Genomic DNA, 14,872 nt, shown 5'->3' on the forward strand with positions numbered 1-14,872 from the left:
AACAGGGCTCTTTGGGTGTTAGTTCCAATAGCAGGTTAGTCTCCCAAAGTTAGCTTAAGTATTCCTCCCTGGAACAAACCCATTGTGGTCCACTTGTATCAGCTGGGGCATATGGTGTAGGATACAGTTTGTGACCATTTTCAGTGGATTTTATAGTCTACATTAACATAGACAATGCAGTGATAGCCCACTCTGATTCCGTATTTCTTGGGAATGGGTTTAGACTGCTTTCCGATTTGTAAACAGTTGTGTAGAGGATGTGGTCTAACGGCTAGGGCTGTCGACCTCAAATCTGAGGAACCAGGTTTGAGTCTCGGCAAATATGCTCCACATTCAGTGATTCTGGTCAAATCACTTAATCTCCCCGTGCCTAGCAAAAATGAATGTGTCCTTGTGTAACGCAACTGGTGCTCATGAAAAGTGCTCTGATACCCGATACCTTCGAGTCATGGTCGCGCTATATTAAACTACGGGGGGAAAAAGTGCGTACAATGTTGTGAGTTTGAGGCAGAGATATTAGCAGATGAGTAAAATTTGGCTGGGAAAGCATCCGAATCTAGCGTTTTGCCATTTAGCAAGGCTTTTATTTCTACTTTAATTGTGTGTACATCTGTGGGAGCTTCAAAACCCTCTTTCCTTGAGTGAGGGTGTCTGTAGGGTTGTCTTTCTGATGTACTGTTCAATGATTTGCTACCCGTCTCCCTTTCAGCATCTTATGAAGTGTTGTAGTATGATTGAAATATTTATTGCAACCTGTTTAAATTATGTCCTTTCTTCTGCGTTTATTATAAGGGTGCGGTGCACTTTTCGCCTTTAAAATTAGGCTTGGTAAACTGACGTTACGCCTGCATAATTTGCTTAATTTGAGTTTTGCATTATGCTTCTTACGTGAAATTCCCAAAATATGCTATTACCTCACTTTGTATAATTATGCACCATTCTTGGTAAAAATTTACAGAGAATGACACAATCCGCGATAATATGAATGCTCGGGTACAGCAGAACAAGAGTGGCTCCTCACGGTGCTCATTTAAATGCATCCTCACACCAAAAATTGACGCAACTATGCATTTCGCGCTGAACTTTATCATGAAATGAGATTTGCATTTTGCATAGGTACACAAAAGCAAATTTCGCACACCCCTAGTCAGTTTTATCAAAAATCTCTTTTCATCACTCCATTTGTGTGCGCGAGTCGTACGTCCTGCAGTCCTTGTGTTTGAGCTTGTCTAGAGTCTGTGTATAATTTACTTTGAATCATAATATTTCTTCCTGCAACTAATCTGCAGTTTATCTCTAGCTCCTTCAGTAACCTCTCTTGTCTCAAATTCCATGTATATTTCTCGACAAACTCCGCAGGCAGTTGAGATTCAGTGGCCTCCCATTACTACCTCAGGCTTTTTATTCCTCTGCAGCATTAGAAACTGTGCCTTTGTTCTTGAAATATCTATGTATTTCTGTTGCTATGGTGTTCTCATGTACTGCATCTGCCACTACATTTTCAGCTCTCCACATAGGGATGGCAAATCTAGTCTAATGAGACTTCGGAACAAGCGCTCAACTGTTGAGCGTTTCACTTCTGTCTCTTTTCTCTACATAGTGGAGCTTGATGGCTAGTGGCAATTGTGCACTTTGTCACTGTGATTAAATTTTTTAATTTGTTTTTATCTCCCTTTATGGAAGTCCTCAGACATTGGCCCCAGTAGAGGTAAAGGGAGCCCCACGTCCTCCATTTCCTCACCTTTGACAAGCAGATTTCGGAAATTTTCTAAATTTTGTTTGTTTTTTGGTTTGTGAAGTCTGTTTTATCCCTGTCTGATGGTCCTCCTAGAGAAGGTAAGGAAGTGCTCATATTTATCACGAGAATGAGCTTCATACGACCCATGAGCTCCAGGTTTTGTGGATCAGTAGAAGGCACTTTTTTATTTTTATCCAAAGTTGGGGACTTTACAAAGATATGTACATTCTCATACAAAGGAAAAATGTTTCCTGTAGGAAAGGCTTTCAGCCTAATCAGACATACCAAACTGAACATGGTGCTTCAGGATCCTCTTAACAGGAAATGGAAAAGAGAACTGGACTAACTTCCACTGATGGGGTGTGATTGCGGAGTATGCGGTCTTAAAGGAACAGTGGCATATGTGTGTGACTAGTCTGTGTTTGCAATTTTAATGAAATGTTCTCAGCAGGAGAAATTGGGTTAAAAGTAGGTAAAGCCTCCATCCCTATCTTTCCCTGATGGGTGAGGCAGATTTCACATTCAGACGTTCTACAACTGCTTCTTTCTTTACATCTTAAGCTCTTTTCGATTTAAAATCCCAGAAGGAAAGGCACAATTTTACATCCAAACCTGGCCTCCCTCTATTTAAAGCTTAACTCCTGATGTCTTCTAGGATGGTGCTCTGAATTTGTACTGTCTCTATGTAAATCGTAAAACAGCAGACACGATCTATGAAGACGTGTGTTACTCAAAAGTAACATTAATCTTTCATCTTCTAAGATCTAAGATGTTTTTCTTATTTTTAATATGGTAAAGGCTGGGATTTAGTACTCTGCCAAATCAAGCACAATTCTGCAGTCAACTTGTAGTCTTTATTTTATTGCACAGCAGGGCTTTAAAAAGGATGAAAATAGTGGGAGTGTGTAGTCTCTAAAAGGGGTGTAGCCTAATACATCTAACTAGGAATCCTTTCCAATATGTTTGGCCTATGTAAATAGGGCATGGCTAACACAATTTAAACTAAAATCCTGTACTACCCATAGCATGCCACCTAACCAGTTTTTTTACTACCGGTCTGAGCTTTTTGTTATTGCATCCAGACATGTCGCACAATATCTGACATAATATCTAAAGGACAAGGACAACCCTACTCGCATGGAACCAGGGCATAGTAAACAAGAAAAACAACGGTTCATGTGGGCAATTTTTGTAGGCACAATGGCAAAATAATCTCGGAAGTAAAATGCCAAGAAAGAACCTTAATACAGACAATAATAAACAACCAAACACTTATGTTGTATCAAAAGTAATGACTGTATTATAGATCATGTAAACTATGCTCAGTGTCCCAAGTGAAGAACCAAAAAAAAAAAAACGTTTTTTCCGTAAATTTAGGTTTCTTTAATCATGACGACCATAAATTGTTGCACAATATATTTCATGTGCCTCCTTTCAATCAGGTAGGCTAAAGAATGGTTTGTTATGAATCTTAGTTGACGGCGTTGCGAAAAAAATTATATATGGGGCATAGTATCACAGTGGTCATCTGGCCCAGGGTAATTCCTGCAAATAGCTTTACCAAGGGTGACAGCTTCATGTTTTCACTGCGGTCCTAATTCCTGCTAACACAAATCCACGTGGTTAGCAATATAGGAACTATCCCTTCCTGTCTGGGTGCATATTTATTTTAATACTACACCCCAGTTTTGCGCAAGCTTTCTTCCTTCACTAGGGTAAGTTCCCGAGATATTTGTACCTGCCTATGTATAATTATTTGGATGGTCTTAGTTGGTATTACTTACCTGATCCCCAACCCCCTTCATTTTTTTTTTTTTTTTTGGTAGTACCCGTCTGCGTCCTATTTGAGTATGTACTCTCTGTTCACTTATTTGGTGTGCACGTCACCAACCATGGCAATTGGCTTTACATTAATTCATCAGGTACGTCTCACACACATCTGGCCATTTTATATAGGTATTTTATCAACTCCTATTGAGTGAGCTCTCCATTATTTATTTCAGGTGTCCCACATGAACAGTTTTTCTAGTTTACAATAACTGACAACCAATAAGTTTGCAGATTGTTGTGAGGGTGGGGGAGCCCCCACAATAGCTCTGGCCAATTTGCAATGAGGAGTGTACAATGGTGGACTGCCAGTCCCCGTTATTTTGAAGTATTATTGAGCCTTCCAACTCATAATCATTAATTAATGGATATTTGTTGATCATCAGGACCCAGCATATGGAGTGGACCGGGCATCCATGGGCCGGGGTGGGCACGAGGCACTTCTTCATGGAAAAATAGGTGCATGCCACACCATACACAGACAGTTTCTGAGGTGGAAGGGGAAACTTACTGGTTTGGTGCCACTTTGGTTCAGCGATCAACTGTCCGAGGTGTGGGGACTGGTGGGATGCCTGAAATGCGAGCTCATAGGCATTGGACATTTGGGAGATGTCTGTAGGAACTAAGCCTACATAAATTTGGAGGACTTATGTGGGGAGGAAAATCTGGCAGAGTCTGAGCATTTTCAGCATTTACAGCTGGGGCATGCCTTGCACCGCAATCTGTGGTAGGCCGAGCAGATACCAGAGTCCTCACCTCTAGAGGACCGGATAGTGACCAAGGCATTGACACATAGAGGAATGTTGCTGATTTATAGGAAACTAATAAACAATTCCCCTACCTACTGGGCCCACTAAGGTCGGTATGGGAAAAAGACCTGGGCGAGTTTGAATAAGATGATTGTGCGGAAGCCCTCCATGGTCCACGGGAAATAGCTATCAGGGTGAGATTCAGACTCTAGAATTTAGAGTACTCCACAGGACTTACTACACACATATGTTATTCTATAAAATCAGTAGGACGGAATCCCTGTTGTGCAGGAGATGATGTGGGACCTTCTTTCAAATTCTTTGGGACTGTCCATGGGTGCGGGGATATTGGGCTACAGTGGCGGCAAAAATTGCCAGGGTCACGGCGATTAAGTCCCTCTTGATGCCAAATGGTTACTCTTGCGGATAAAGGGGGAGTAGGACTGGCTCAGGTACACAGATCTTAAGACTAGCAGCTGAAGTTGTTAAACGAAATATAGCAAGAGCATGGGGGGGGGCCACTGCCACGCCGGGAGAAACTGAGGGAGAGGCAGACCTTGACAGGTGCCAGAGGACGGAACAAGTTGTATATAAGGAGAGAGGCTGCCCCAAGAAATGGGAGAAGATTTATGGGGCACTGGGTGTATATAGGGATCTAAAAGAGACACGTTACTGATAGATTCCTTACCTTAGAATATCCCCAGGCGTCAGACTGGATCCGGAAACTTTTGCGTAGCAGTACCCTTGCGCGTCGGTAGGCGTCGTCTGCAGCTCCACGTCCGTCGTCGGCGCCGTGATGACGTCGTCGGAGTACTTAGACGCCGCCTCCGCGTGCTGACGTCAGTTCTTCTTTTTTACGCGCCAGCCAGCGCAGATCTGGAAAAAGCAGTAACCCAGTAAATTTTTGACTAACTTTTTGGTGATCTTTTTGATCCTTCTCGAAGTCTTACTCTACTCCGACGGTGCCGTAGGGATGCCCGGCTTCAAGCATTGTGAAGATTGCGACCGCACCATGTCGGTCACGGATCCTCACCGCCAGTGCCTGACGTGTTTGGGCGTCGACCACGACGTCTAGGCCTGCCCCGACTGTCCCGCAGGCGGCTCGAACTCCGGCAGTCGGCCCCGCGCCGCGTGAGGTCCCGGTCACACGGGAGGTCGAGGGACAGGTCGCGGGGACGGAGCCGTCACAGCTCCGGGATTCGGCACCACTCCTCCGGGTCCAAGTCGTCAGAAGTCGAAGAGGCATCATCGCTCTTCTGACTCTTCCTCCCCCCCTCCCCCCCCCCCCCCCCCCGGACGCTCACGCGACGCGGCCGGGGGTTCGGGTGACACCGCCCACGCGGTTCCTCGGGAGTCGCGGGCGTCATGTCCGGCCCCATACCCTCCGGTCCCTGGGCTGAACGCGACGCCGGAGGAGATAGAGCGTTTCCTCATGGCCATGAGGTCCCTTTCTCCTCCGACGGGTTCCGCGGCGCCTACGGGCACTTGGTCCAGGCCCGCTACGGGTTCGCCCGTAGATAGGAACGTGGCCAGACGCCACTGCCCGGCTCCGGGCGACCCATGTTTCCTGTCCTCCCACCCCACCCCCGAGAGTCTGGTCATCCAGGCCTCTAATTCCCAGACCGCATTCCCGTCGGCCCCGCCGGACAGGGAATCCAAGAGGTACGAGAATTATGGCAAGAAGATATTCTCGTCCCTTCGTTTGGGACTGCGGTCTTCCAACACTGCATGCCTCTTGGACCGCTACACCCACTCTCTGTGGGAGATGGTGGCGGAAGTGCTGCCAGAGTGCCCGTTGGAGGTACGGGCCAAACTCGGCCAAGCCCTTGCGGAGGGCCGGGACGCAGCCAAGTATTCCATCAGGTGTGGACTGGATACTACTGACTCGCTAGGCAGAGCGATGGCTACGACAGTGGCGGTCAGACGCCACGCCTGGCTGAGATCCGCCAATTTTTCGGCAGACGTCCAGAACACTCTGATGGACATGCTGTTCGATGGCCGTCGCCTCATTGGCGACAAGGCAGACCACGCGCTTGAGCGCTTTAAGGACTCCAGGGCTACGGCCAAGTCCTTGGGCCTCTCGGCCCGCGCCAGCAAACGGCTGCCTTTCACTCCTTTCCTGGCCAAGGAAGGGGCGTCCCCACACGCGCCGCCAGCCACTCGCTGCAAACTATCGTCCAGCGCGGCGGCGGCCGTGGAAACTGCCGCGGAGGCGGTCGGGGAAACAGGCGGAGTCAGTCCACACCTGCCCCCGCGGCATCCACCTCTAAACCCTCCTAGTCCGTGCTTTTCGGCCCATGTGACACATGTGACACCAGTGGGAGGCAGGGTTCGCCATCACCACTCTCACTGGCGCACTGTCACTTCGGACAGGTGGGTCCTGCAGATCGTCCGGAGGGGCTACTCCCTCCCCTTAGAGACGACTCCTCAAGCCATGTCACCGCAACACCACCGCGTATCGGGGGATCACTTGCGGCTCCTGCAGGAGGAAGTTTCGGCCCTCTTGGCCAAGGGGGCCATTGAGCGCGTTCCTGGGCCAGAAGTAGGACGTGGTTGCTACTCCCACTACTTTCTGGTACCCAAGAAGGGCAAAGGGGGCCTATGCCCTATCTTGGATCTGAGGAACGTCAACGGCTTCCTCCGGAAGGAGGAGTTCAAAATGCTGACTCTGGCTCAGGTCTTAGCTGCCCTAGACCCGGGAGACTGGATGGTAGCGTTGGACTTGCAGGACGCGTATTTCCATATCCCCGTCCTGCCGTCCCACCGGCGTTACCTGCGGTTCACGGTAGGCCACGAGCACTTTCAGTTTTCGTGCTCCCCTTCGGCCTTACAAGTGCCCCACGGGTGTTCACGAAGGTGATGGCGGTGGTCGCAGCTCACCTGCGCAGGTTAGGGGTGTCAGTCTTCCCCTACCTAGACGACTGGTTGTTGAAGGCGGGCTCGCCCTAGACAGTCGTCAGCCACCTCCAGAATACGGCGGATCTCCTGCACCAGCTGGGATTTTCCATCAATGTGCCGAGGTGTCACCTGTACCCCTCTCAGAAGCTTCTTTTCATTGGAGCGGTTCTCGACTCGACGCAGTTTCGGGTTTACCCACCCGAACAGCGGGTTCGGGATATACAGGCTCTGATTCCAATCTTCCGGCCTTTATCCTGAAGTTTCGGTCAGGTTGACGCTGCGGCTTCTGGGGCTGATGGCCTCCTGCATCCTTCTGGTGCATCACGCATGGTGGCGGATGCAGGCTCTGCAGTGGGACCTGAAGTTTCAGTGGGCCCAGCATCAGGGCAACCTGTCGGACCATGTCCTGATCACGGAGGGCACTGCGAGACAGCTGCAGTGGTGGCTCACGGACCGCGATTGGGTCAATGGCAGATCCCTCTCCCTTCCCCAACCGGAGCACGTCGTTGTGACGGACGCGTCCCTCCAGGGCTGGGAAGGCCACTTGGGAGAGGCGGAGATCAGAGGACTCTGGTCTCCGGCGGAGTCCCGGCTCCATATCAATCTGTTGGAGCTGCGGGTGATTCGTCTGGCACTGAAGGCATTCCTCCCGTCTGTCCGAGGGAGTGTAGTGCAAGTGTTCACGGACAACACCACCGCCATGTGGTACTGCAACAAACAAGGCGGAGTGGGGTCATGGACCCTCTGCCAGGAGGCTCTGCGCCTCTGGCAATGGCTGGAACATCAGGGCGTGACTCTGATGGTTCAACACCTGGCAGGTCCTATGAACGCCAGGGCGGACGAACTCGGCCGTCGGTGCTCGATGGATCACGAATGGCGTCCGAACTCGGACGTGGCGCAAGGCCTCTTTCTGCGATGGGGAGAGCCTTGGTTAGATCTATTCGCCACCGAAGAGAACGCGCAATGTCATCAGTTCTGCGCGTTGGAATTTCCAAGGCGGCACTCGCTCGGAGACGCTTTTCGTCGCGAGTGGAGCTGCGGTCTGTTGTACGCCTTTCCGCCTATACCACTTCTGCCCAGAGTGCTGAAGAAGATCAAGCACGACCGGGCACAAGTCATCCTTGTGGCTCCGGACTGGGCACGAAGGTACTGGTATCCAGAGCTACTCAGTATGTCAGTCGATGAGCGGCGACAGTTAAGGCCATTTGACTTGCCTCCTGAAGTTTGCAACATCATTCTGGCAGCCAGGCGTCCCTCCACAAAGTCGGTATACGCCTGCAGGTGGAACAGATTTGTGGCATGGTGCACAGCAAAGGCTGTGGATCCCCTCAATGCCCCTCTTTCTGAGGTTCTCCTCTTTCTTCTCTCTCTTGCCCAGCAGGGCTCTGCTCTGGGCACTGTCAAGGGTTATCTTTCAGCTCTTTCAGCCTTTCTGAGGCTGCCTGACCAACCTTCTTTGTTCAAATCCCCTATCGTTAATCGATTCCTGAAGGGCATCACTCATACCTTTCCTCCTGTTCCCTTCGTGATGCCTCAGTGGGATTTGAACCTGGTTCTTACGTTCCTGATGTGCGCTCCCTTTGAGCCACTTCACAACTGTCCTCTTCGCCTTCTTTCCTTGAAGACTGCCTTCCTGGTAGCCATCACCTCTGCCAGGAGAGTGAGTGAGCTCCAGGCTCTATCTTGTAAGCCTCCTTTCCTTTCAGTCCATCCGTACAAGGTTGTGTAAAGGACCAGGCCCTCCTTTCTTCCCAAGGTCGTCACGGCCTTCCACATTGGGCAATCCATCACGTTGCCCACCTTCTTTCCGCCTCCACACCCCTTGAGAGAGGAGGAGAGGCTCCGCCGTCTGGACCCAAAACGTGCGCTCTCATTCTATCTGAATCGCACACAACAGTTCCGGGTGGATGATCAACTCTTTGTGGGATACGCGGGCGCTAAGAAAGGGAAAACAGTGCACAAGCGGACCATCTCCCGGTGGATTATCTTGTGCATCCAAGCGTGTTACTCCTTGGCTAAGAAGGAACCCCCTGTTGGGCTGAGGGCTCACTCCACTCGAGCCACGGCCACTACAACTGCCTTGGGCCGAGGTGTGCCCTTGCAGGACATTTGCCAGGCAGCTACGTGGGCCTCGCTGCACACGTTTGCAAGACACTATTGCCTGGACAGTCAAGTCCGGAGGGACGGCTACTTTGGCAGTTCCGTCCTCCAGGACTTTCTGGTGTGATTATTGGTTCGCAGACCCACCACCACGGGGATGGTATTGCTGGGGTATCTATTCTAAGGTAAGGAATCTATCACTAACGTGTCTCTTTCAGATGCACAAGTTACTACTTGTGTAACGATATATCCGTAAGAGACATTAGTTAGTGATAGATTCCTTACCGACCCACCCATCCTCCCCGTTCTGCGAACCGATATCTAGGGTTAAGGTCATCCCTTTCAGGGCCCTAGTTTCATGGCACCAGTGTTGGTTTTTGTCATGGCTCTGCGCTTCTGGCGCGGAAAAGCTGTGGCTAAGAACTGACGTCAGCACGCGGAGGCGGCGTCTAAGTTCTCCGACGGCGTCATCACGGTGCCGACGACGGACGCGGAGCCGCCAACGACGCCTACCGACGCGCAAGGGTACTGCTACGCAAAAGTTTCCGGATCCAGTCTGACGCCTGGGGATATTCTAAGGTAAGGAATCTATCACTAACTAATTTCTCTTACAGATATATCGTTACACAAGTAGTAACTTGTGCAACAGGGGTGACCAGATGTTGAGTGTGGAACTCCAGGATAGGAGGGATAGTGAGGGTGGTATATGTAGGCTGTATTTGACTGGCTGTAAAAGTGTTGTTCCTGTGGGATTGGACATTATAGAAGATCTTTCTGAGCTATCAAGGCTCACTGTGTTTGTATTGCAAATTAACCATGTCATCACCACACAATGTGCGAAGCCTAAGTTTTTGGTCTTCAATAAAAAGACTTAAAAAAACAATAACTGACATACACCGGAAACAAGCCAAACCTATTGGCTATGTCAGTGCCTATTAGCAGTATCAGGTCAATGAGTACCAGAGTTACTTTGTGTTGCTGTGAATAATTGGAATTGAAAATGTTTAATTTCCGTTGGATCCCGACGCATTCCTACCACTTAACTTGCATGCACCTCTCAAAGGCTGAAGCGTGATAGCAAGCACTGGAGAACATTGCCGCTCACCCTGCTGAGCAGAGCGGCTCTTTTCAAAATGATGGCCCTGCCCAGATTTTTATACACCCTGCACAACACGTCCCAGGATACTCGTTTCCTGTTAGGGAGGACCTAGCCTGGCAGCACAATAGGTTCTGTATGGCTGCATCAGCCTAGCCTGTCTCAAGGTTGGGTGCAGTGGGAGTTTTTTTTATTGTATGAAGTTCTGTGAAATTTTCCATTGGAGCACTGTCTCTGTGTTAGAAATTTTCAGCAGACAATGAAACTGCAATACTGACAGGGCTCTGCTGCCATCTAGTGGCATAAAATGGTAGGGAAGATTTCTTTCTGGTGGGTTTTTACCAGTGAAACAGTTGAAACTGAAAACAGGATAGCCTAAGTATACGAGATGCTCACCCCACTCCCTTCATATGCAGTGTTTCAAATCATAAGCATTTTATGATGTGGAAAATGTCTTGTTTACTTGATTTTTTTTTTTTTTTTTGTAAATCCCGCTTCCATTGTGCTTTTCCTTGAAAGTTCTACAATGTTAATTTGTTTCCTTATTAACACTTCTTTAATTAGACGAGAATAAAGTGATATTGACAGTGTATTTGAAATGACAATTTCATGAAACATTGTTTTTCTAGAGTACGGTTATGAGGCAGAGGCGACGAGAAGGCGTGAAACCCACAATGCCAACAGCTGAAGAAAGGAAGATTATTTTGGATTCAATAGGAGAAGTGCCATACTGATAGCACTAGTTTCTTATGTAAATTGAAATGTTCTGGAATGCAACCATTTTAATATCTGCATTTAGAACCTCTAAAGAGTTTGATACTTAGCTGTGGTTTAATGTGAAATTGATTTGACTGGGAGAGTGCTTTGTAAAGTCCAACGTGCGAAAGAAATTAACAATGAAAGGAGCATGCATTAAGCTACTTCATTACATGTTATGTTATTATAGCTTAATACACTTCATCCCAAATTTAGAACAGGTATGTCTAGATTATAGACATTGTGATCCCAAATCCCACTCTTTCTATTTACCATAAATGTTTCTTGCTTGCCAAAAAGATTGTTAGTAATATATTGTACATTGTTATTGAACTGAAGCTGCAAGCATGACCTGTAAAGGTTAGGCATTACTATCAATTGATGTTTTATTAATATCACTTGACCACATGCTATCTTAATTTATATTAATTTAAATGTAATGCTCAATATTAAGAGTGACCAAAGATTCTTATTGGGATAATATTTGTTGTGACTTAGTGGGCAGAAATGAAAAAGATAAGTGTAATTTAATAATCAACTTGACAACGGGGATTGCAATTTTAAAGATGAATGGTCCAGGTTTCTTCTGCTGACTAGCGGATGATTAAAAGCAGCCACAGTTTAATATTACTTATAAAAACTTCAATTTGAACCTACATCATTCTATATTGACAATGTGGTGGTTGCTTTCTTGCACTGTGAAACCCTAGTGCCCTCTTGTCCCTAGGGGAAGGAATTTCTTTGCCATTAAAAATGTTGAGCTGGTAAGGGAACCCAGAAACCTTATAAATACATTTATTTCCAGTTTGGTCCCATTCTAGCTCTTTGAGACATGAGTTAGAATATTTCCTAGGTTCAACACAAGACACACCACCCTGGATTTTTCTGGGTCTCAGAAATGCTTAGGATTACTAGGTTTTCCTGGATTGTGGCTGACCCAGTTCATGTATACTTAGTGAATCCCCCAGCAAGTTTGAATATAAAGTCATGTATTTGGCACTTACGGGTCATTCTACATAAGAAAATGTGCATGGATTCATGTAAAACCCTACCCTGGATTCCCATGCTTCTCTTAAGTTTATAAAATGCTCAGGGGCAAATTTACAAGCCCCGTGCGCCACTTTTCTCATATTAAAAATGACTCAAATGTGGCGCAAGGGGCTTGTAAATCTGCCCCCTCAGTTTCTGCTAATTACGATTGACTGGTATGAGGCCTGAGTAATGACATTCAGGTTTTCTAGCCATCATTATATATTCATTCTCTCTTCCCTCTCTTCCCTTCCCCACTGCAACACTGGGTCTTGGGTTGCTTGTGTTCTGATTCAGGATGTACCCTCCCTGGCAGTATGCTGGAATGTTCCTGTTGGAGCAGGGTCAAGACTGATTTGCATTTGGCTGGATCCAAAGTGAGGTGGCATGGTGTGTAAAATAATGATGGACTTGGATGAAGCCCTGAATAATTACTAGTGGCTGAGATGAAGTCAAATATTCCCCAAAAAATATATATATACTATGGTGCACTACACCTCTGTCAGTAAAAAGAAAAGTCTCTGGGTAAAAGAAATTCCTCCCTCACAGCTTGTGGTATGGGTTTATTGTAAGGAATCTCTCTGGTATCAGCAACAGGGGGGGGGGGGGGTCCTTGCCATTAGTACGAGGACATTGCTGCACCTCAGAAGTATACAGAGGATGTGATCAAAAATGAACTGGCATCTTTGGAAAGGACTTAAACTACATCTTAGGTTGGGAACCTTGAATAGAGGAAGAAGCACAAGTTTGACATTCTCCATATCATACTGGCATCCAGGACCTGGCTGCTGTCTTTTACGCCTGGTTATCTAGGGACTTGTGGAACACCTTTTCTGGTGACTAAGCAAGGAGATGTCTGAGCAGTTTGTGCAGCACGATTGCTCAACACACTCCGCATGATGTTTCAGGTATGTATAGGCCTGCTTCATGAGAATTGTTTTTCTGCTTTAAAAATATATACAGCTTGTCAAAAGATCTTGAACCGGCTCATTGCAGGGCTTTAACTGTAGGCCCCTCCCCTGAAGATCAATGCTCAAAAGGGTGCTGGCATCAAAATCGAACTACTAAAGGTACATAACCTGAAGATGCATCTTCGGAAGACCTTTCACTCACTCTGTAGTCTATCCAGCGAGAACCTCTTATTCTGATGGATACTTTTACCTGTAGAAGCCTCACCTGCAAAATAATCTCCAGGTGTAAGACTGGATCTGGACACTTCAAAGCTCTTAAGTTGCTGTTCCGGACACTGACTTCAAATCAATGCTGTAAGTGGCCGGAGCCATTCAGCACCCACCCCAGCATAAAAGCGCCTGTTCCCTTTTGTCTGTGCCTTTGACAGGGACACGGAGCTCGTTCTTGAGAGTTGTGCGTTTTCCTCACATAATAAATTTAACTTGTGTAGTATGATGTCCCCACCAAAGCGCTTTGGTTTTAAGCTCTGCACGGACTGTGAGGGACAGCTGTCTATTAGCAGCCCCCAATCCATTTGTCTCTTTTGCCTTAGTTCACAACTCTTGCTCTTGATCGTCTTGTCTGAGTGTCCACCCTAAAGTAATCACGCACCGAATTGGTTCTTACACATATAGTGTACGACGCATTTAAAATGTTGGATCAGAACAAATCTTGCCTTCTAATCCTCCTCGACCTATCATCAGCCTTCAATATGGTTAAGAATGACAACCTACTAGACCTACTGGAAAATAGGATGGGGCTGCCAGGGTGCATCCTAAATTGGTTTGCCTAATTTGTCCACAACAGAACTCAGAGATTCAGTCCCTGGCTAAGTCCACTCCAGTCACACTAAGGGTTCCACAGGGGTCCTCGCTCTCATCCACTTTCTAACTTGTTCATGGAACCTTTAACTAAAATTCATAGGTCATCCAACATCCAGTGTCTCAGGTACAATTGGGTGTCAATGGCATACATGTAAGTCTTTTCCCCTGAAAGCATCAGGTCATTTGTTGTAAATAGTTTCATTGTGTTTAGTCTGTTTTCACTGTTTTCCTATGTGGAACTTTAGTGTGTTTCTAATGTTATGATTCCAGTTAGAATTCCAGCTTGGTCAGTTGGTGCTTGGCCAGATGGTGTTATGCTGTTTTATTCTGTGCTGCGAATAAACTTGATCCTAACAAGTTTCTACCTGCTTGAATCATCTTTATTACTTTGCTACATTTTGGCGACGAGGATGGGATCCGTCATCATCGGACCAGTTTATATAACCCACAAAGTAATGGTATGTGCGAGAGGGTCAATAGGTTGATTAAGGGGATTATACAGATGTCTGTTGAGTTTGGTTGCTTTTCTAACGATAAGGTCCAAGAAATTGTTTGGGCTTATCGTTCAACTCCCCACAAACATGAGTGTAAGTCTCCTTTTGAGTTGATGCGTGGCCGTCCTCTCGTAACTAAGTTAACACCTTCTTGGTTAAGGAATCAGGACAATGTTTCTCCTGTGAAGTCTTCTTTGGACGGTTCTCCTTCACCAATTTGTGTGGGGGACTTGGTCAAGGTAAAGCCTGGAAGGTTCTCTAAGGGTCTCTCGAAATTTAGAGGTCCTTTTTATGTTAAGCGTGTTTTTCCTCATTGTGTTCTCCTTGACAATGGCGAGGGGTGGTATTTCAGAAGGGTGGCTTTGTATAAGAGTCATTCTGATGCGGATATGAAGGCTACTCTACCTTTT

At 47.0% G+C, this 14,872-nt stretch overlaps 1 protein-coding gene across 2 annotated transcripts in view; it reads left to right on the forward strand.

Moving 5' to 3' along the window:
* The window catches only part of CHCHD7 (coiled-coil-helix-coiled-coil-helix domain containing 7), a 101,814-nt gene extending 87,484 nt beyond the window's left edge, over positions 1-14,330 (forward strand). For both annotated transcript variants that reach the window (XM_086965766.1, XM_086965767.1), the window contains exon 6: positions 11,038-14,330. In XM_086965766.1, coding sequence (XP_086821892.1) covers positions 11,038-11,142 — 105 coding nt within the window. In that variant the 3' untranslated portion in view covers positions 11,143-14,330. The remainder of the gene's footprint in view (positions 1-11,037) is intronic.
* The last annotated feature ends 542 nt before the right edge of the window (positions 14,331-14,872 follow it).

Source organism: Lissotriton vulgaris, chromosome 4_1 (genome assembly GCF_964263255.1).
Source record: "Lissotriton vulgaris chromosome 4_1, aLisVul1.2, whole genome shotgun sequence".
In the NCBI taxonomy this organism is placed as follows: domain Eukaryota; kingdom Metazoa; phylum Chordata; class Amphibia; order Caudata; family Salamandridae; genus Lissotriton; species Lissotriton vulgaris.